The sequence below is a fragment of the Schistocerca piceifrons genome, chromosome 2 (genome assembly GCF_021461385.2).
Source record: "Schistocerca piceifrons isolate TAMUIC-IGC-003096 chromosome 2, iqSchPice1.1, whole genome shotgun sequence".
NCBI lineage: Eukaryota > Metazoa > Arthropoda > Insecta > Orthoptera > Acrididae > Schistocerca > Schistocerca piceifrons.
The window spans coordinates 732,856,808-732,880,896 of NC_060139.1; the positions used below are offsets into that span (position 1 = coordinate 732,856,808).

The following is a 24,089-nucleotide window of genomic DNA, read 5'->3' on the forward strand; positions in this document are numbered from 1 at the left end:
ATCATTTTTGAAATGTGACTGAGTGTTCACAACAAACTTTTTAAGAGAGTAAACATAGTGTGAGGCTACTGTCAGCATCCCTGCAGCCAAGCGACTAGCGCGAGGTTTGGTGTTCTCGTAAAGATAAGTTATTTTAGATTATAAAACACATAGATTTGTACTGATTACGTGGTAAATAATTGTATTAGTGTGCCGTTTAAGTGTACCATTAAAGGTTTCATTTCTCATTACGTAATATAGCAGAAAACGCGAAAAGACCGTACAGTCGTATTTTCTGTTTACGTTCTGCTGCAGCAAATCTATAGAATTTCGTTTAGTTGTTCCTTGCTCTCTCCAGCAATTTAACTTAGCGTACCTCTTCATTATTTAACTAGCATTTCCGGAAAGTAGCGTAAAGTTTAACTTGTTGTTTCAGAAACTTTGCACTTTTGTTTTTGTTTACACACAGTTGCGTATAGGCCAAATTTGTGTAACCATATTTTCGTGTTTATCTGTAATTTAATTGACTTATTCTTAATAAATTATTACGTTTATCATGAGTGAAAAGTGCTTGACTTGCCGTAGAATTGTTAGGTCGGGGCTTTGGTGTGATGGGTGCTGTAGTTTTTTCCATGTGGGTGACTGTAGTGGCGTGGGAATAGGGGAAGTAAATGAGACTCATCAGTGGTTTTGTAGGATTTGTAGTAGAGATAGGAAGATACTGGAACAGGAGGGGAAAATTGCTGCCCTTCAGGCTGAGTTAGACAAGGCCAGGGGAGATCTTGACAGGTTAAGGAGGGAGAAGGGTAAAGAGAGGTGGGAAGTGGCAACAGGCAACAGGAGGAACAGGCCTAGAACTTTGTCTGACAGCTTTATGGTGAATGTGGAAAATAGATTTGACCTGTTGCTTCAGTTAGAAGCTGGTGAGCCTCAAGCAGTTACAGGTGTAGACAGGGCACAACAAACTTTCAGCAGCAAATTGAAAAGTAAGAATGTAGGGAAATCAGTAAAGAGAAAGAAAGTGTTGTTGTTAGGTAGTTCCCATGGAAGAGGTGTTGGCCAACTCTTGCAGGATGAACTAGGATCAGAATACCAGGTCACCAATTTTTTTAAACCTAGTGCTGGTCTGGAGCAGGTGACAGAGGATTTAGGATCACTTTGCAAAGATTTCACTAAGGAAGACACCGTGGTTATAGTGGGTGGGGCAGGTAACAGTATTGACAGAGATCCTGGGTACAGCATAGAGTGTGACCTGGCGAAGATTGCATCAGCATCGAGGCATACCAGTGTTGAGTTTGTATCTGTTCTTGGGCGCCATGACCGACCTCATTTGAACTCTTCTGTCAAGAGAGTTAATTTGGAGCTGGAACGGCTGCTCATGTCGGGTGCGGGGTCACACATTGGTGTGGTTCATGTTGATTCTGTCAGTAGGTGGGATTATACTAGGCATGGCCTTCACCTCAACAGGAAGGGGAAGGGTAAATTGGCTGGGGAAATAGCAGGAAAGTTAAAGGGGGGAGGCACTGTCATGAGTGGTAAAATACCAGTGGTTATAGGATTCAGAAAAGACCCTTTTTTAGGGTAGGGAGGACAGAAAGAAAACAAATTTTAAGAGAGGTTAGAACTGAGACAAACCTTCAGTTTGAGAAAGAAATCAAAAAACATAATTCCAGCTTATTACATCAACATAAACAGCCATTGGTTAAGAATTTTCAACTGTCAGCAGATATTTTAACTCCATCCAATTTTAAGTCAGTCAATGTGAAATGTCAGCTATCTTTATTGCATCAAAATATTCGAGGACTGAGAAATAAAATTAATGAATTAACTATCTGCATAGATGAATTAGAGTCTTCAAACCCAGCTGACATAATCTGCCTCTCTGAACATCATGTGACCACTGGTATAGAACTTTTAAGTGTTACAGGGTTTAGGTTAGCATCTCACTATTGTAGATCAGAAATGGAGAAAGGAGGAGTTGCCACATTCATCAGGAACTGTCATAAATTTAAGAACATAGACATTCATAAATTTTGCCTAGAACAGCATATGGAAGCATGTGCAACAGAATTAGATTTTCACAAAAAATCTTTCATAATATTAAGTGTATATCGAGCACCTGCAGGTAACTTTAATCTGTTTGTAAACCACCTTGAAGCTGTACTGGCCCATTTAACAACCAAAAACAAAGAAATAGTGGTTGCTGGTGATTTCAATGTAGATTTCCTTAAAGACTCTCCCAATAAGAACCTATTTGAGTTAGTAACACTATCATTCAACTTAATTCCCACAGTAAAGTTCCCCACTAGGATAACCACTTGCTCACAAACAGCCATTGATAATATCTTTATAGAAAAGTCAAATGAACAAAATTATATTACAAAACCAATAGTCAATGGCCTCTCAGACCATGACATGCAGTTCCTTCTGTTAAATGTTAATACTGAACAGGATATAAAATCTGTTAAATCTGAGCTCAAGAGGGTAATCAGTAAGCCAAAAATTGATTATTTTAGGACACTCCTCAGAGACATTCACTGGACTGATGTTTACAGTGCTCATGGCATGAATGAAAAATATAACATTTTTGCTAATAAAGTGCTTACCTTATTTGAACACTGCTTTCCCCCAAAACTTACCAAGGTTAGAGCAAAGTCTACAAAGAAGCCATGGATTACTCGAGGAATAGGGGTATCTTGTAAAACAAAAAGAAAACTGTATCTGTCAATCCGAAACATTTCCAATGTTGATGCTATAGCACATTATAAGAAATACTGCAAAATATTAAAGACTGTAATACGGATGTCAAAGCAAATATATTACAAGGAAAAGATAGTCATATCAGATAACAAAATAAAGACAATATGGGATATAGTGAAGGAGGAGACCGGTAGAACCAGACATGAAGAGGAACAAATAGCATTAAGAGTAAATGATGCATTGGTGACAGATGTGTATAGTGTTGCAGAACTTTTTAACAAACATTTTATAACTGTTACTGAAAAGATGGGGTTGTCAGGTTCGGTAGATGCTGCTATGGATTACCTTAGACCAGACATTTCAAGTAACTTCCATAATATGAATTTGACCCTCACTACCCCAACAGAAATAATGTCCATCATAAAATCTTTAAAATCAAAAACATCTAGTGGGTATGATGAAATATCAACAAAGTTAATTAAAGAATGTGATTCTGAGCTAAGTAACATATTAAGCTATCTGTGTAACCAGTCGTTTATCAGTGGAATATTTCCCGAATGGCTGAAATATGCTGAAGTTAAGCCACTGTTTAAGAAGGGAGATAAAGAAATAGCATCAAATTTCCGTCCAATTTCACTGTTGCCAGCATTCTCAAAAATTTTCGAAAAAGTAATGTACAGTCGTCTTTATAACCATCTTATCTCAAATAACATACTGTCAAAGTCACAGTTTGGATTTCTAAAAGGTTCTGATATTGAGAAGGCTATCTACACTTACAGTGAAAATGTACTTAATTCATTAGACAAAAAATTGCAGGCAACTGGTATATTTTGTGATCTGTCAAAGGCATTTGACTGTGTAAATCACAATATCCTTTTAAGTAAACTAGAATATTATAGTGTAACAGGAAATGCTGCAAAATGGTTCAAATCTTATATCTCTGGCAGGAAACAAAGGGTGTTATTAGGAAAGAGACATGTATCAAGCTATCAGGCATCATCCAACTGGGAACTAATTACATGTGGGGTCCCACAAGGTTCCATTTTGGGGCCCTTACTTTTTCTTGTGTATATCAATGACCTTTCATCAGTAACATTACCAGATGCCAAGTTTGTTTTGTTTGCTGATGATACAAACATTGCAATAAATAGCAAATCAAGTGTAGTCTTAGAAAGATCAGCCAATAAAATATTTGTAGACATTAATCACTGGTTCCTAGCCAATTCTTTGTCACTAAACTTTGAAAAAACACACTACATGCAGTTCAGAACTTGTAAGGGGTGTCCCAAGAGTATAAGTCTAACATATGATGACAAGAAGATAGAAGAAGTGGACGGTGTTAAATTCTTGGGATTACAGCTTGATAATAAATTCAACTGGGAGGAGCACACCACAGAACTGCTGAAGCGTCTTAACAAATCTCTGTTTGCAATGCGAATTTTGTCAGACATAGGGGATATAAAAATGAAAAAGCTGGCATACTATGCTTACTTTCATTCCATAATGTCATATGGGATTATTTTCTGGGGTAATTCATCAAGCCAAGCTAAAGTTTTCCGGGCACAAAAACGTGCAGTAAGAATTATATGTGGTGTGAACTCAAGAACATCCTGCAGAAGCCTGTTTAGGGAACTAGGGATACTAACTACAGCTTCCCAATATATTTATTCCTTAATGAAATTTGTCATTAAAAATATATCACTTTTTCAAACCAACAGCTCAATTCATGGAATCAATACTAGAAATAAGAATAATCTTCACAAGGATTTAAAGTCACTTAGTCTTGTACAAAAAGGTGTGCATTATTCAGGAACACACATTTTCAATAACTTGCCAGCAGCCATAAAAAGCTTAACAACCAATGAAATTCAGTTTAAGAGAAGCCTAAAGGATTTATTGGTGGCCAACTCCTTCTACTCCATTGATGAATTTCTGAGGAAAACCAACTGATTTGTATATAAGTACAACATAACTTCTGCACAATTTCAGTGCAGTAATGTGTTCACTGAAAATTTGTGTGTGTGTGTGTGTGTGTGTGTGTGTGTGTGTGTAAGTATAATCTAACTTCTGCACCATTTCAGTGCAGTAATGTGTTCATTGTAAATAAGTATTACAGTAGTTGTATTACATGTTTCTTACCTTATAAATAAATATAAAACTTTTTTATTTTAAATTCAGTGCAATAGTATTTGTAAAATGACTCTTAGTGTTCATTAAAAAATGACGATCATTCCACTTGGGACCTGTGGAATGGTACATTAGCTTATTTGTTTTAGTTTAAATATTTGTCATGTATTGTTGTTTTTCTGACATGTTCCACATCCTGGAGGACCTCCTCACTACGGATCAATTGGAATGAAAGTAAATCTAATCTAATCTAATCCCCAACTGTTTAAAGGGCTGTCTGCAAGAGGTCATAGAGTGGTCACCACACATTATCCTTATTATAAGTTTCTGTGCAAGAAAAAATTTCTTCCTTGATTGTGAGTTACCCATAAAATGATCCCATCATACATCAATAGATGAAAATAGGGGAAGTGTGCCAGCTTTTTGATGGTTTCATCTCTAAAATCTGATGTTATCAGTAACACAAAAATTGCAGAATTCAGGCATTTATGATGACCTGTAACTTCTGACTTTAGTTCAGGTTCTCACCTATCATTTAATTGTGTGGTCAGGTCTTTTGAGGAGGTACTGACATGTATATATTGTGTTTTATCAAGTCCATTAACAGAGAACCAGTGTCTAGTTTTCAAGAAAATATTATTATATTTTGAAGTGCTGAAGATCCTCCATTAGTCATGACTATAATACCTGCATCATCAGCAAAGAGAAGTGTCTATGCCTTCTGGATAAATGATGGCACATAAACACTATTAAACAGTGATTATACCCTATTTTGTAGAAGCTGGGTTTCTTGTGGCTCTACCGAGTGAGGTGGTGTACTGGTTAGCACGCAGGATTCACATTCAGGAGAACAGTGGTTCAAACCCACATCTGGCCATCCTGATTTAGGTTTTCCATGATTTCCCTAAATTACTTAAGGCGAACACAAGGATGGTTCCTCTAACAGCCAATTTCCATCCTCATCTTTTCCTAATCCAAGCTTCTACTCTGTCTCTAATGACCTCATTGCCAATGGACCGTTAAACACTAACCTCTTCCTCTTGTGGCACTACACATGTTCAGTTCCCCCACTGTGAGGATAGTTTCCTACCTGATATGCATTCTGTTAATGAGAGCTCTGCTTTCTGTTATGAAGGGAAGATTTCATTCACACAAGAGTATTGTAATTAATTTAATACCACTTTAGTTTAATAAGTAGATTTTTATAATCCACACAATCGAAGTCTTTGGCAAAACTACAGGATAATGTTTTTCATTTAGCTCTGCTTCATCTGTGCAGTCTTATATTGCCTCCTCTGTTGATAATCCTTAACCAAAGCCAAATTGAGAGGTAATTAAGAAGTTCTATAACTGGTACTCTGTTAAATGAGTCAGTATTACATCAAAGACAATTTTTTCAAGCACATTGGAAGGATTGGAAGCAATGATATAGGTCAGTAATTAGGTGGTATGCTTACATCCAATTTTACTGCTGCAACATATTTAAGTCTCTCAGAAGAAAGAAGGAAGGAAAATTAGTGTTGAATGCCCCATCTCCATCAAGATCATTAGAGGCAGAGCACAAGCTTGGATTGGTTCAGGTTGGGGGAAGGAAACTGGACATGCCCTTTCAAAGGAACTATCTCTCCATTAGCCTGTATTGATTTAGGGAAATCAAGGAAAACTAAATCTGTACCAATAATAGAATAATATGCCAAATAAGAGAAAAGCAGCCACTCACCTATAATGGACTGAATTTTTATGCATAGAAACACAAGGCAAGGATTGTGTTGTAGAAATGTGTGAGGTAGGTCTTTTGACAGATGATTCAGTGACTGGAGAACCAGATGAAACAGTTCAGAAGGTACAGTATATAAGAGAGGGAGAGGGGAGGGGGAGGAAGGGAGGGAATGAAAGGAGAGGAAGTTGGAAATGAAGATGGAGGCAAGGAAAGGAGAGAGATTGGGTGGGAGGTGGAAAGCGGGGTGTGGGAGAAGAGAGAGAGGGTGAGAGAGAGGGAGAGAGAAAAGGGTGGAGACGAGAAAGGGAGGGAGAGGAGGAGAGGGGGAAGACAGAGAGGGGGAAGAAGGGAAAGAGAGAAAGAGAATGACTACAGTGGAGTGAGGGAGGGGGTGGGTGAAGAATGGGAGCTGCATCACTGCACGAGCCATTTGGATACTTCCTTCCAGCACAATTTTCTCTGAACTACTCAGGTGGGAATTATCTCTCCAGCATATCTTGTACACTCACACCACCAGAGTCTATATGCTCTATCCTCTGAGGTCCTTGCAACTTGTTGTACAGCCACTGAGGCATTTATCAAAAAGGCTCCCTCACACTATCCCACACATCCCTCTTTGTCTTATGTGTTCTTCACTACACCCTCTGAACTTCCATCTACCCAAGCAATTACTGTCAATAATCTGTAATCAATAATCAATCTCACAGTGGCTATGGGTGTGTGCATTTGGGAGCTGTTTGGTTGTGTGAGTGAATGTGTGTACTTTTGCTAGTAAAAGAGCAAAAGCTCAAAAGCTAGTTTGAATACTGTCCATTATTACATGTTTCTATGAGCCATATATCAGGCTGTTGTGGTAGAGTGGAAAACCATAATCTGCTTGGTTGGATGCGGGATTGTCCCATTGTCCTCCTGAGTGCCAATCTAGTGTGCTAACTGCCCACCACCTCACTCAGAAAGTCTGTCAGAAATAAGCCTCAAGTCAGTGACTGATTACAAAGATAGCTTAAGAGTAATCATATCAAGTTAGCACATGATTCCAGTATTCTGACAGAAACGCCATCATAACCAACAGAACTGCTATTTTTGAGTGACATGAAGTATTCTGTAATCTCCTTAGGTGATGCATTTTTGAAACTAACATATGTGGATGGCACACATAAGTAAATCTGATGCATATGTATAAAGAAACTTGTGAAAAACAAATGAAAGTTGCAAAAGAAGCACAACAACTTTTTTGATCCCAAATGTGTGTGTACATTAGGTAGATGCTCATCATGATTTGAATAGTAATTTGGAAATTTGTGGTAAGGACTATGGGACCAAACTGCTTAGGTCATCGGTCCTTAGGCTTACACACTACTTAATCTGACATAAACTAACTTACCCTAAGGACAACACACACACCCACGCCTGAGAGGACAAGACACCTCAGACAGCACAGCTACCCAGCGTGGCTTTGAATAGTAATATTCTGGCAAACATATAGGAAAGAAAGGCCTGAGAAATAAATTAACACTGTAAATTTCATATGTTGAGGCAGAAAAGGAATATTAGCCCATACAACCCCTAGCTTTCATAATTACATTTCCATCTCATTTGAAAAGCATGGCGAATACAGTCACCATTTCCACAAAGGCAAAGTGAGTATAGGTCTTACAAACACCAGAATACATAACTGTGTATGCAGTGAAGTCCACCATAATAAACGCAGGTATTATGCATAAAGAAAATCTGATGAAAAACCTAAGAAGGATACATAAAATAAACATAAATTACTGTAGTTTCTGCCTCAGAAAAAAAGTAAGTGTTAGAGAAAAACAAGTCTGGTGGGGAACATGTGTCAAGGGGGATTTACTCAGTGGGTAACCTGACAGTTTGTCAAATCTTGTCCAAGATCAACAATCCATTTTTACCCTCTCTTCCTGTCGAGCACATACACCTGGATTCAGGTTCCTGGGTGCCTTTTCTGCATCACTAAGCCTTCCTAGCTCCTTTTCATCTAGCTCTTTCCTCTCATCTAACAACGAAGAAATCCCTGATTCTGAAAGGTACAAAAATTGTCTACACTTTCATTGTATCACACCTTTAAAATTCTCGCATGACTTTCTGTGCATGCCTGCCGAAGTTGGTTCCACCATATTCATGTTCACATCATCCAACCCTGACCACTTCAGTTACTTCTATCTGTGATAACCTATGCATGTTTACTCCAGTAATAGTATACATCAAGGAGGAAAATTGGTCAGTGTTTTATTGGAAGGGATGAAACAGGATGAAATTCATTGTAGATGTCCAGTAAAGTGTGAGGACAGTGTTGTGTCATGTAAAAGTATTTATTTGTGGATCAAACTGTTGAAAGTGGCCAGTAAAGACCGACACATGAAACGGGAGCAGGTCTCCCGTCCACCATGATCAAAGAGAAGGAACCACAAAAAAACGTAAATTAATGTATTTTCTGCCTCAGAAAACAAGCCTGGCAGGGAACATGGTTTTAGCAGATAACAAGTTACTATTGATGTGATAGCATCTTCTTTAGACATTAGTCACAGTTCTACCTATCAACTCATACACAATAAACTTGGCTTTCATGAAGTTTTTGCACAATGGATACAAAGGTAGCTTTCTGAAGAACTCAAGGTCACACATATTGTCACCTGACAATGCTTATCAAATTGTTTTGATGGAGAAGGTGACCCATTTTTGACCATGGTAGTCACCGGCGAATAAATGTAAGTTCATCATTATGAGCGACAATTGAATCACCACAAATCACCAAAGACAAATAAATTCAAGACTCTACATTGGAGGGAAAGGTTATGCTAGCTGTTTGTTGGACACAAGTGTGTGTGTGTGTGTGTGTGTGTGTGTGTGTGTGTGTGTGTGTGTGTGTGTGTGTGTGTGTGTGTGTATGTGTAATAGAAGAGTATATGATAGATGAACAACCATCAAAAAAGAATCTTACAGTGTATTGTTGGAAAACAAGCTAAGACCAGCAATTAAATGACAATGTCTGCTTTCAAAGGAAGTGTTGTGTTGCTGTTGCATGACAGTGCCCATGCACAGCTCATTGCACTATTTAAACCATTAGTAAATTGGGTTTTGAGCTGCTGGAATAGCCTCCCTGCAGCCAAAATCTTGCTCCCACCAACATTAATTTATTTGGATTGGTCAAGAATGCTTTGTGAGATTTTCAATTGTCCTCAGATGTGGAGGAGCTGAAAGCAATACACAATTAAGGCAAAGAAATGCAAGATTATTGACTGATGGGCCAAACATGCTGAAATGGAGGGAAAAAGCTTTGAAAAATAATGTACGAAGGCATGCTGAAAGTTAGTGCCCCCAAATTTTTGATGTGAAAATGCTTAAAGCTATTTAAATAAAACAAATGTTATTAACATTATAAATTTTATTCATGTCTACATATTTGCAGCTGTTAGATAGTGGCTCCACAATAAAGTCAAGCATTCTACAGTGACAGTATCAGCCAACTGGTGTCTCATTGAAGAAGTGTGTTCATCACCAGGGTGACTATGTTGAGAAATAAATACATAGACATGAAGATTAAAGACATAGAAAGTTAATAACATTTATTTTATTTATAAAGCTTGAAGAGCTTTCACACAAAAAGTTTGGACCCATTACTTTTCAGCATGCCCTGATATGTGTCAAACCACAATTTTTTGAAACATATTGTAGAACTAAAAGTTTTTGACTCTCCCTCATAGATTTTCTGTATCCATATTTTTCAGTTAACTGATAATTTTCACAGACACAATAAATGCACAGAAATTTGAAAAAATTTCTTAAAAATTGTTTCAGGCACAGAGACTGCTTCATTTAAAGTATCTTTACTGGAATTAAACATTCTGAAGTATCTCAGTGACAGAATGCACAATAAAAACAATTTTTGATATTCTATCAAGACCCTATCTCAATAGTTGCATAATTTTAGGATCAACATGACTTTTAAATATAAGACAAACCTCTATCAGAAGGTGTTAGATTGAGAACTGCTGTTAATAGAATAAGCTTCATACCAGCATATACGAGTACAATGAGTTGGTGAGATACCTGTTCCTACTCAGCAAAAACTCCTTATGGCAAGATAAATATTATGGGTCAAATTGATTCCACAATTTCCAGTCTTTAATATCACTGCTGTACTTTATCAATCATCAGCTACTTGTATTTTTAAGCCACTGAACAGCAATGAATCAAAGTAGGATCTGGGGAAAAATATGTTCCAAAAATCTAGTTACAGCTAACTTCAATTTGCTAATCTAGGAATTGAATAAACATTCACATTGACTGCTAACAATGTACAGTGTTTTTCCCCTAAGCTTCAGCAAGTAAAATACATCTTCCACTTTTGAATATATTCCTAAATAATAACTTTTAAAGCCAGTAAGAAGAATTGGCGAAACAAGCAGATGCTGTTGACTACTCACAAGAAACCACTTGAGTATGAGGTCACAAGTTCAACCTATAGTAAGGCTCATTTGAAAGTGTTGTATTAACGATCATGACAGGAAAAATATTAGCTGCTAATGCATGTGCATCAGGAGGGTAACAGAAAATGAGTATCTGGAAGGTGCAGAGATCAACCTTCTATGAGATGTATGTATTATACTTCTCAAAATGGACCTCATCTACATTCAAGAAATGTTCAAAACAAATCATCAACTTTTATCATAAACACTGAATGAAAAATAGTGCATCACAGTGATGACAAAGGTTTGCATCATCATGATTGAATACAACCTCCTGGGAGTCACAAACTCTGCAGGACATTCAGCTAGGTATCCACTCTTAAAGAATGCATATTGCATATGCATATTGGTGTAATGAGATTTTGAGAACTGATGGAATATGATGGCATGCAACTGAATCCAAAACAGTCAGTTGTGGAGCTTATCATGTAACTGGCTATCCTTTAATGCAGAGCTGCAGCCAGTGAAGTAATATGTTTTATAAACACAGAAGGGGGCAAAAAACATCCAGAGGCCAAATTTTGTCCAGTGGTTCCAGGTAGTATGAATTACAATGTTGCACACTTTTCAAGAGGGATAGTTTACTTTAAAGGAGTATGATTTTTATACACAAGCTAGGAATCAAGCAAAAGCAAGTTGTTTTGACAAGCTATTGGTAAAACCAGTGCTAATACCATAGTCAAAAGCAGTGCTCATATCATAGTTTTAATTCTCTTACGCCCATTTTTTCACTCTTACTTGCTGTGATGTAAATATTCAGAAATAACTGTAGGTGTCAGAACACCTCCAGCTTCTTGCAGCACAATAAATAAATTTTCAGTCAATTTACCACCCAGATTAACAGTTGGCATAATTATATATGAAAGGATTAATGCACTGATGTTAGTTAATCTTGCCAGGCACTTCAGTCCAGAACCGCGGTGCTGCTATGGTCGCAGGTTCGTATCCTGCCTCGGGCATGGATGTGCGTGATGTCCTTAGGTTAGTTAGGTTTAAGTAGTTCTAAGTCTAGGGGATGGATGACCTCAGATGTTAAGTCCCATAGTGCTCAGAGCCATTAGTTGATCTTGATACAACTTTCTTGGTACCGGTACCTCTAATTTCTAGGGTTCCTTCATATGCACTTCCTCATCATATTCTGATTGTTGGCACTGAAAACAAATTCCTTACTGAATGATGGGATAAATTTGTTTACCTACCTTAAAAATTTTGAGGTTGATTCCACAGTTTGCCATGCATTGTCAAGTTGACATTTTGAAATTTCATTATCTTATGTCTTTCAATTCTGTATCAATGTTTGAAGTTATGCACCAATCCACTACCTCTCTTGAAATCACTGTAACCTATTTCATGTACAGTTTGACATAAACAATGTAGCAGGTCACTATCAGGCACATCCTGTAAATTGTTTTGAGCATCCTTGAAACATGCAAATACCAGTTTTTGTAATAAGTGCACCTAGTCCTCCCTTGAATACCCATAGTTTGTCTCCAGAATGAGATTTTCACTCTGCAGTAGAGTGTGCGCTGATATGAAACTTCCTGGCAGATTAAAACTGTGTGCCAAACCGAGACTCGAACTCGGGACCTTTGCCTTTTGCGGGCAAGTGCTCTACCACCTGAGCTACCCAAGCACGACTCACGCCCCGTCCTCACAGTTTCGCAGGAGAGCTTCTGCAAAGTTTGGAAGGTAGGAGACGAGATACTGGCGGAAGTAAAGCTGTGAGGACAGGGCGTGAGTCGTGTGTGGGTAGCTCAGGTGGTAGAGCACTTGCCCGAGAAAGGCAAAGGTCCCGAGTTTGAGTCTTGGTCCAGCACACAGTTTTAATCTGCCAGGAAGTTTCATCCATAGTTTGTCTATTCACAACATGGTCATATTACTGTGGACTTATTTGAAATCTGTTCATAATTTTTTTTTTACTATGCTGTGGATGATCTTCCATGTATATAATTATGTTTAGTATCTGCTTCTTGAGCAACGATTGGGCTTTACTGTTTTTCACTGGAGACAGGATTCGTCTCTCTATGTCCAACAAGGCTGGCAAACTACATGGCTAAACACCTGTTTCAATACGCCATTTCCCTCAATCACTTCAGGCAAATGCTGGGATAGTTCCTTTGAAAGAGCACAGCTGAATTCCTTCTCCATCTTTCCCTAACCCAATGGGACTGATGGCCTCACTGTTTGGTCCTTTCCCCAAATCAACCAACCAACCAACTGTTTCCATATCACTTTCACTTATTAAGTGGGTATCATCATCATTACACTCCTCGTATACATTTCTGCACAGTCAAGCATGTATGACACCACACTTTCCACTGACTAATCTTACAGGAATACTAATATTTCATCTGCCACTTCTTTGTCACTCTGCAAAATTACTTGGATTACTTTCTGAAGAAATATCAGCTTCAGCAACTGTTGTTGTTGGTATACTGCATTGTTTGCTTTGTTTATCATTGCCATTGCTCCACTTTCTATCAACACCTCTAGCACAGCAGCACTGTTGTGAGTTACTCATTGACTAAGCAGTTTAACTATGCTTCTTAGCCTCATGCTGTGCTCACCATTGGATACCTCCAGTGCCACCTCCAGTTGCCATTAGTAACCAATATTGTGGCTGTGTAGTACACAACATGTGGGGCATCGAAGGCCATAAACATCATTGGCCTTTTATAACCTCACACTTAAGGTATTCCTTGTCAGATGTTTTTCATGTCAGGGTGTGTTTAAGATTCACTTCCCAGACAACTGGCACAATTCAAGACAGATTTTTCACTATCCTAGTGTCATTTGAACAGATCTGCATCTACACTGGCACTCTGAAAGCTATTGTAGAGTGTTGTGTCACAGGAAAGATCAAGTGTAGTACTCCTCTGAATAAACCTCCATAAACCTTTTAATTTTACTAACATACTAATTATGCAAGATTATGCTGCACATTGAGCACACAGTCTTTCTAATCGTTACTCACACTGAAATTTGTTCAATGTTGCTGCAACACACTCCCACTGATTAGACAAGCTAATGAGGAATCATTGAGCTCTACTTTGAATTTTATCTATCTCTTCTGGTAATTATTTTTGCTATGGACACAATACTGAGGAAAATATGGTGGCTAGGGCACTGTTCTTAATGCTAGCAGCCATCAGGGACATCAGTCACACATAAGAAAACTGCAAGAGGGTTTTGGGAACCAACAACCACATCACTTTCTGAAACTGCCCAATTCCAAATTGTTGCTAAGGGTACGACCATAAGTTGAAATTCTGCTCTGGGGTTGCTTGATTGTGTGTTCAGAAATATCAACCCTGGAGTGAACATTCTTTGTTGATGTTAACACCTGGGAAGGACATATGCTGCAGTACCAGAGCCCTAATTCTCTGTAACACCAAGTATGATGTGTGCAGCAGCTGGGGGATGTAGGGGAAAAATGTAAGTGACAACAATCGAGAGTGTAACAATCGAGCATTCCGACTCCTTGGTTGTTAACATGAGGACACCATTGGTGACAATGAGCTGGTGTTGTAAGTAGAAGATTGTCCAGAATACTGGACCTATGCCTTTAGGCAAGTACTCAGTAAACGTCAATGTACCGTGATTATAACCCTACAAAGTAGCAGATAAAACCCACTAATGTACAGTAGCTACTTCAAGTGTTATAGGTTATCATCCAATGCAAGGTAAAACACTTCATACTGGCAAACTGTGTTGGGACAACAGAGCAAGTGGAAGTAAACATTGACATGTTGAGTGGCAGAATTTCATAGCGATAATCAATTAGGAACATGACCCACCTCTGGAGCCGATGTACCATTTTTGGAGGCAGCTTAGAGTGGGGACCAAATCTTGAGATCAGTGGAACTTACTTCTGTGCAAATAAACATGAAATTTCTTAACACCATAAATTATTACTATAGTCTCTTTTCTTTATCTGCCAATAATTTAGCTAGAATTCTGTTAGCATCTTGAACATGAACTCAGTGGGCTATTCAGTGTCATCAGAATGTTTATGCAACAGTACTGCACCAATACCGTATTGGAAAGCATTCATCATAACCATAAGATGCTTCTCAGGTATATATGTTGGTTAATACACTGACTGAAAAAAAAATCACAATACCAACAAATAATTAATGTAGATTAATGCGATTTCAGAAATATACGGCCAACATAAAACCGAACAGCATGAAAAATGCAACACTTCAGTTTCTTCCAAAAACTGAAATTTATTTTAAATTTGTGACACTTTTATGACACTAATCCACTATATTATGATAGAGTATTGTGGAAGGTCTCATCCAAGTGTCCAACAATGAAAAACAAAAAATTATTATAAACAAATTTAACAAATTAAACCACAGATGCACACTTCGAGGAAATTTTAGTTAGCTCATACAGGTAATGCATGCTTGTTTTGATGTTAAACACTTCACACTTTACTTCACAGATCTCAGAGACCTCTGTTTGCATCTTCAAAAGTGTGTGTTGCCACCTCTTGCAGCAATGATGGCATTCCACCTCTGCTCCTGATTATTGGGGTAATGTCCTGTTGATGACTCATATCCTGTTCTTCTAGGAGGGCATCCTGTAGGTCCTCTAGGATCTCTGGATAGTGCTGACAAGCTCTTCTTCCCAGCTGGTCCCACACATGCTCAATAGGATTGAAATCATGGCTTCAAGCAGACCAACCCATAGCATGAATCCCTGTTTCATCCAAGAAGTCTTGCATAATTCTCGCAACATGTGGGCATGCATTGTCATGCATTAGTGTAAAATCATCACCAGTAAATGGAGCAAAAGGCACAACATGCTCCAGAAAGATTTCCTCCACATACCGATGTGTGGTAAGTCTCTGATGTTCCACAAAGAGCAAATCTGTCCTTGAAGCTGTATTGATTCCTGTCCCACACTACCACAGAACCACCCTGAAAAGTCATCCTAGATGAGAATGTGCAAGGGGAATACGTTTCTGCTGGCCTTCTCCAGATCCTCTCTTTTCCTTCAGGTGATTGGAAGCCAAATCATGACTCATTGGTGAACAACACTTGATCCCATTGTAGTACTGTCCAGTCAAGATGTTCTCTTGCAAAACACAGTTTAGTTGTGTAATGCTCTCTGATGAGTTCCAGATCTGTAGAAGGTCTTCTGGACTGAAGATTGGCTTCTTTCAGTCTTCTTCAAATCGATAGTTGCGGAGAACTTGTAGTTGTAAGAAGCAGTCATCTCTCTCCAATATTGCTCTTCTTGGGCCTGTTACTGGTTTCCTTGCAAAGCCTCCAGTGTTCCTGTACCTTTTTTTGGTTCTGGAAATCATGGAAAGTGTGGTTCTCAACACTTCTGCAATGTTGCTGTGTCCATCTTCCATCAAAGCAACAGCTTTTGCTGCTTGTTCAGGGCTTAATGGCATGTTTACTCCAGGAAGTTTTCACAAACACGTTTGATTGAAAGAGAAACAATTCAGGGTACAAAATAAGTGCTACAAGGGCAGGAAAACATAATACACACATTCAGTGCTGTGTGATGGGAAACAGTAATTGAGGTAAGTGCAACAAACAATCAACACTTTATTGTTTGCTCACAAAGCAATGCCAGTAACATACATCATCTCAAAAAATTGGTTGAAATGCTTCACTTTCATTAAATAGACAATTACACAATGATTAGATGTGATTTATTGGATGTTCCATTTTTTGTGCCAGTCAGTGTGTTTAAGTGTTTGAGATTGCAAGATCACAGGTTAATGGCAATATAAGCCATTGCAAATTTGAAATGCTGTTACAACAATAACCAGTGTAACCACCAGAATGTTGAATGCAAGAAACCAAACATGCATGGATTGTGTTGTACAGATATCAGATGTCAGTATGTGTTATGCCTGTTGCAGTTGGTCGGGCAGTGCAGGGATGGTTAATGCTGTTTGGGGATGATGCTGGAGTTGTCATTCGATGATGTACCATATGTGCTGATTTGGAGACAGATCTGGTGATCCAGCAGCCCAAGGCAACATTTTAACACTCTGTAGTGCACATTGAGTTACAACCATGGTATGCGGGTGATTGTTATCCTGTTGGAAAACAATCCCTGGAATGCTATTCATGAATGGTAGCACAACAGGTAAAATCACCAGGTTGATGTGCAAATTTGCAGTCAGGGAGTGTGAGATAATCATGAGAATGCTCATGCTGTCATACAAAATTGTAATCCAGACCCTAACTCCAGGTATATTCCCAGTGTGTGTAGCATGCAGCTAGTTTGGTTGCAGGCTCTCAACTGTCTTTCTCTCAACCAACACGTCTATCACTGGCACTGAGGCTGAACCAGTTGTCATCAGAGAAGAAAACAGACCTCCACACTACCCTCCAATGAGCTCTTGCTTGACACTGCTGAAATCATGAATGACAGTGGTTTGGGGCCAATGGAATGCGTGCTGCAGTACATCTGGCTTGGAGCTGTCCTTACAGTAACCAATTTGTAACCATTCATTGTGCCACTGTTGTGAGAACTGCTCTTCAGATTGCTGCTGCAGATGCAGCATGATGTACCAGAGCCATAAGCAGAACATGATGGTCTTCCCTCTTACTGTCACATGGCCATCTGGAGCCCAATCTCCTTTCAACCGTACGTTTTTGTGACCACCATTGCCAGCAATCACATACAGTGGCTACGTTCCTGCCAAGTCTTTCTGCAGTATCACAGAGGGAACATCCAGCTTCTCATTGCCCTATCACATGACCTTGTTCAAACACAGTGAGGCATTGATAATTGCCATCTTTGTTGTCCTACAGGCATTCTTGACTAAAATCAACTCACCATTTCCAGTCTCAAAGGTAACTAATGCACATGAGAGCTACACAGCATTTATTTAAAGCAAACTTGATTTGCATTCCCATAATAGCACTGCTAGCGCCACCCGTATGTGAATGGTGTGAAATCTGAATAGACATCATCTTTCAAATGTGGAAACATGCCTACCAACTTTCATTTATGTATCACAACTTCTTCTTGATGTTATGATTTTTTTCCATCAGTGTATATGCCCAAGATATGTGATGCTTGGCTCAAAGAAGACAAATTTGTTCAGACAGCAATGCAGCAATTCAATGCTTTGTCAAAAGCCCTGGAAATGTTGCTTCCCCATTATGACACTAATCCACTATATTATGATGGAGTATTGTGGTAGGTCTCATCTAAGTGTCCAACAATGAAAAACAAAAAATTATTATAAACAAATTTTACAAATTAAACCAGAGATGCACACTTCGAGGAAATTTTAGTTAGCTCATACAGTTAATGCGTGCCTGTTTTGATGTTATACACTTCACACTTTACTTCACAGATCTCAGAGATGATCTCAGAGATCTCTGTTTGCATCTTCAAAAGTGTGTGTTGCCACCTCTTGCAGCAATGATGGCATTTCACCTCTGCTCCTGATTATTGGGGTAACGTCCTGCTGATGACTCATATCCCGTTCTTCTAGGAGGGCATCTGTAGGTCCTCTAGGATCTCTGGATAGTGCTGACAAGCTCTTCTTCCCAGCTGGTCCCACACATGCTCAATAGGATTGAAATCATGGCTTCAAGCAGACCAACCCATAGCATGAATCCCTGTTTCATCCAAGAAGTCTTGCATAATTCTTGCAACATGTGGGTGTACATTATCATGCATTAGTTCATGCAATTTTGAGTATCTCATATAAACTGTTAAAATTGTGGGAGCCTTTGTGATGCCAAACATTAGCCTGTTACAACAATAGATACCAAATGATGTATTTAACACCAAACTTTGTTGCATTTCAGCACTGACTGGTAACTGCATGTAGGTCTATTTTTAATAAGGAATAGCCCACCAACCAGTTTTGCTAACAATTCTTCTGGTCTAAGAATAGGATGGTTGGCATATGAATGAGTTTCCACAGTAGCCAACATATTCTAATTGAGCCATTATGCTTTTCTGTGATGACCATAGGGATCTCCCAATGACTGGAGGACACCAGAGTGATCATCCTCATACTTTTCTATCCTTCTGCCTCAATTTTCACTAATTTGTGCATAATAAGTGACACTTGGTGTACCCTGTATGATTACGATATGCCTAACTGTTTCAGTGGCATATGTCACTTTCCTTTGGCAGGTACCACAGTCATACAAAGCTTGTGAAATGAGACAATTGTCCTCCTTTGACTGGAATTATTAATTGTCTTCACAACTGGCCAATTTCAACTGTTATACCATTATCAAATAACGTTTTACAAGTGCAAATGCAATCACCACATAAGGCAGGTTATGTGAAACTTATGCTAATCCTGTTGTATGGATGATTACTAATTTTCAGTCTTACACTGCTAGTCATATGCTGCTGGCTGTATAGTTTTATAGCTCATGTTTGTGCATGTCAGTTTCCACTTAATATAAGTATGCAGCCAAAATTGACCGATAGTGGAAGTAAATAATAATTATGTCAAAATTCGACAGTGAAGTAATTTTACAAAAGATATATGTGCACAATCCAATGCTGGTTCAAATCATTGCTTGTAATGTGCACATGAAGATCCCAGCTTATTAAATGCAACTGCCTTTGACACCTAATCTAAATGATATTGGATTTGAAAACCAATAAGCATGAATGTATCAAGCCTAAAAATGTGTGTAGCTTCTTTAGAATTTACTAGAGGATAAGCTATTTGTTATGCTGCCTTTTTGTTTTAGGGATGCATGATGGGCTGACCATTTTTTCTTGTTGTCACCAGCTTGATGGTGAGCAGTGGAGAGGCAGCTTGTCGGTTGTCAGGTGAAGCAACAGCTGACCTTGTAGGCAAAATGGGTGACATTTTGAAATGAGTAGTAACATTGTTTCTGTCTGGTACTGAGGTCTGGACAAGATTTTCTTGGGCTGTCATTCTTGGGTCTTGTAGATAATATCACAGGAGATCAAAATTTGTAAGCATCCTCTTATTGTCTATGGGGCTAACAGCAGATTACACACTGAAGTTTTGCATATCTGCTTACTCTGTGAAGGTTGGATCATTGGCTACTGAAATAACTACTGTATACTGCATTGCCAGAAAACCACAGAACTGTGATGACTGCTTGACATTAGTTTACTGATGAAAACTGTCAGAGTATTTTGTTATGTACAGGTGACCAGCCAGGATGGTTGGCAGGCGGTGAGGAGGGGGGAGGGGAAAGGAGGAGCAGCAGTACCAGTTTTTATTTTATTGCTACTAACTGAATGGAATTCCTGTCTTGCAAATTATTGTTTCCATATCAAACTAAAACACACGACTACAAAATAGATGACAATATTTTATCAAGTTTTCAAATTAATAACAGTCTTGATAATGTCCAAAAATACAAACCAAATGAATAAAATGTGAATTCAATAAAAACAGTTGCTATAACCAGCATTCTGCTCAGAGAGATTAAGTAAGCAACAATAGATGGAATACACTAGAACAATGGGAAAAAGTATCCAATAACTTGGTGGGAAAACTGAAGTATAACATTGACACAATAATGAGCGTTATAGTAGGAACTTAGTTCTGACTAGTAAGTTCCAAGGCAACTGTGAACCATCGACACCAGCATTGAGAGTAGATGAAGTGAACAGTGAATAAGTGTGATTTTAAAGGCTTAAGCATGGAAAGCTCAATGTTAGGCTTCATAAATTTTCTTTCTTTCTTCTATTTTTCTTCTTTTAACAACCTATATGTGTATACAATGGAAAATCCAGGATGCAACAATAATGATATTGGAAGGTTAGATCACTAGGCACCACGTCCCACTGAAAAAGAATGCTAGAAATATTTAGCTTTTAGACAAAGTCCTACAGAAATAGAAAACTCACACATATTCAAACAAGCACAACTCATATACACATGGCCATTGTAATCTCCATCTAGAGGCAACAGTGGCAATGTATGTGTGAGTTGTGCTTGTGTCAATGTGTGCGACATTTCTACTTCTGAAGCAGGACTTTGTCTGAAAGCTGTACATTTATAGGATTCTTTTTCATCATGATGTTTATGACTCAATGCCTCCTCTATGTGATGACTATCAGTCTATCCTTGTCAGAAACAGTCTGAAAGGCTCTTAAGGGTGTTGCAGGAGAAGCAGTACTGAGGAATAATTCTGCCATTTCCAAGCTATTTAGCAATGAAGTTAGCCAATCAGCTTGATACACATGCAATTTCAAGCAGTTGCACTCACTAAAATATGGTAATGCACTAACATCTGTGGGTCCATGACTTACCACCTGTTGAAATATTCATCACCAGTTAAAATGTGCCTTTTTCAGAAGTTATAAATTTAATCTAGGTGAGAAAAAGTTACTTTTGTTTGGTTTGAAGAAACCAAACTAAGAACATGTTTGGTAGTACTGTGTCTGGCAGGCTGGTTGAACTTCCTTCCATGACTGGCTAACTTCAATGTTAAAAGATGTGTGTGTGTGTGTGTGTGTGTGTGTGTGTGTGTGTGTGTGTGTGTGTGTTTACTTTGACGATATTTGAAAGCCAAGTGACAGTACAGAAATGCTTAGAGAATTGTGTTATTGTATCTCTGTTTATTATTTGAGTTATTGGGAACTGGAAATATTACTATGGCAACTGGTGGGGTTACTTTATATATACAGATGTTACATGTTTGCATTTTTACTCAGAAGTAATTTTTCCTTTTAGGTTCCTTATTTACGATTGTGATAAGTTCACTCGAGATTATTTTGAGAATGTGCTAAGAGTTCCACTAAGAGACCCAATAAATGTGTTTAAGAAGCAAACAGTAAAACCGATGAGGGTGAGTTATTTTTTTGGTGTATTTATTACCTGTAACATCCTTGAATAATTTAAAATGAAACATTTTTGTCATTATCTGGTAATCACATACTGATCTTTTAGATGTAACAGGAAGGAGGATTTTAGTTTCAGCTTGATTGTGTTTAAAGAGTTCCTGTGAAGACGGATATTATCTTTGGTGAAGAATTTAGATTCAAGTGTATTTATAGGCAGGCTGGGACACATATTTATTGATATAAACTTATAATTGCCATCTATCAGACTGAAGCAATACAGTGTCTCAATTTAGATCTAGTAGGTAGTGTCATGCCAGTTATCTCAGTTATGATTTCCTTGTTATTTCCTATGTTTAATTAGATGAAAACCTGGCATATCCTTAAGATGCAGATAATCTATTCTATCCATAATTCTGATTGAATAAAAGAAAGTCAGAAATAAACATGTAAATTTTATTGAACAGCAGTATTAACTTTCCAATTACAGGAAGAGGAAGAGTGGAACAGAGCTGACATACACAATAAAGGAACAGGTATACAGTCATTAGCTGTGTTAGTTTTTAGGTACTTTGTTCTTTAGAGAAAAGGACAGACATGCTATGTGAAAAAGGAAAGATGAATAGAAACTTCAGAAATGGAATATTTCTCTGGATGCTATTTAAGGACTCACCATTAATACTTTCCCTTTTTATGTGTACTGTTTTCTGCTCTTTTGATGTTTTATTATCTCCTAGGAGAAAAGTTTCATAAAGTCATAAGAAAGGCAAGGAACCAAAGTATCAAAGGGAGTTCTATTTTTACATGATACACTACATAATGTTCAGTCCATGCTTTTAGCCTTCAATGTGTAACATTACATCATTGTCTGTGACAAGGAAAATTTCCAGTTTTGTCCTCATGCCAGTTCAGACATTCATTTAACACACAAACAGTAGACTCAAGAAGTCAGCTTCACCATTAACTGACATCAATGTATCTGCTTCAAGTATATCTACATAAATAAATTTAGGCTTACCAGAGTAGCACATTTATGGTTTCCATTGATGTGTAATGTGAAAATTTGCAACAAAATATATGTTTGATTCAGTATGTGTAGAAGTTGACACTGATAGTTGTTCCATGAATTGCAAGCTAGACCACAGCCACAAGCTCATCAAAGAATTCTCATGATATCTGGGAGTACAGAAAAATAATCCCATCATGCTGTTGAAGATTGTCATACAATGTATGACATCAGGCTTTAGCTATTCTTCCTTCTAGAAATTAATGTAGCCAGAATTTAATTTTTCCTTTTCTCAGTAAGAGAAGTGAAAGAAAAGCACCATCCTCATCATATTCTATGATGGAACAGAGACATCGAAGCAACAACAAAGTAACCTCTTCTCAATGGCACCATGTGAAGGGGAATGCACTGCATTGGTGGCATTGAGTGAAGTCGGGCTTAGGGAGATCATTTCATACTGATGCTTGAGAATGGCTCTTAATCAGAGAAGTAGAAGAAAGAAGGTTAAATTTCATGTGCCATCAATAATGAGGTTATTAGAGAAGGAGTACAAACATGGGTTGGGGAAACATCAGAAAGAAATCACCAAAAAAGACTTATATCTAGATGGCTGGATGGGAATTTGAACTGCTATCTGCCCTAATGTGAGTTCACTGCCTTACCACTGCACTACTTCCCTTGGTGAATCTAATTGATTGTGTCTGCTAGCAGACACTACCATCAGGAAGTGTTAAGTTGTATGTTTGTTCTCATAATATTTTACTTGTAGGTGTAACATATGACAATTTAATTGGGCAAATTGCTAAATTAGAAGCAGACAGAACAGCTGATGATCACTTGCCTCCAAGAAGCAAAAATTCACATCCTCTGATGGAAACATTATAAAGCATAAAAAAAGACTCATATCCTCTTTCCTCATGGAGGGGAAAAAAAAAAACCATACACAGAAGAATGACTTGTATATTTTTTCCTCATGGAGTTAAGAGTATGGCAAAAAATAAAAAAATCAATTTGGCTTTTGGTCATATGTGTTGGTTCAGTTTAGTTTGGTATCACCCAGTACCATTTCACTTGTGTCCTGTACCAAAATACATCACAATGTTCTGTTAAGGGGTTACCTTTTTTTATGACTCTGGCTTGTAGGTAATTGTGGTCACCATTCAGAATTTTGCTATGCAATGCTGTGCTATGCCCATGCAGACTTATCTGAAGCATCTTCTCTGGCAGGAAATTGCTCAGGCTTCTGACTAACGACTTATATCAAATTATCAAAAGATGATTGAAC

The 24,089-nt window shown here is 38.1% G+C and overlaps 1 protein-coding gene across 1 annotated transcript in view; it reads left to right on the plus strand.

Moving 5' to 3' along the window:
- The window catches only part of LOC124777302 (EF-hand domain-containing protein 1-like), a 203,751-nt gene that overhangs the window by 138,201 nt on the left and 41,461 nt on the right, over positions 1-24,089 (plus strand). Inside the window, exon 8 of the mRNA XM_047252653.1 lies at positions 21,692-21,806. Coding sequence (XP_047108609.1) covers positions 21,692-21,806 — 115 coding nt within the window. The remainder of the gene's footprint in view (positions 1-21,691; positions 21,807-24,089) is intronic.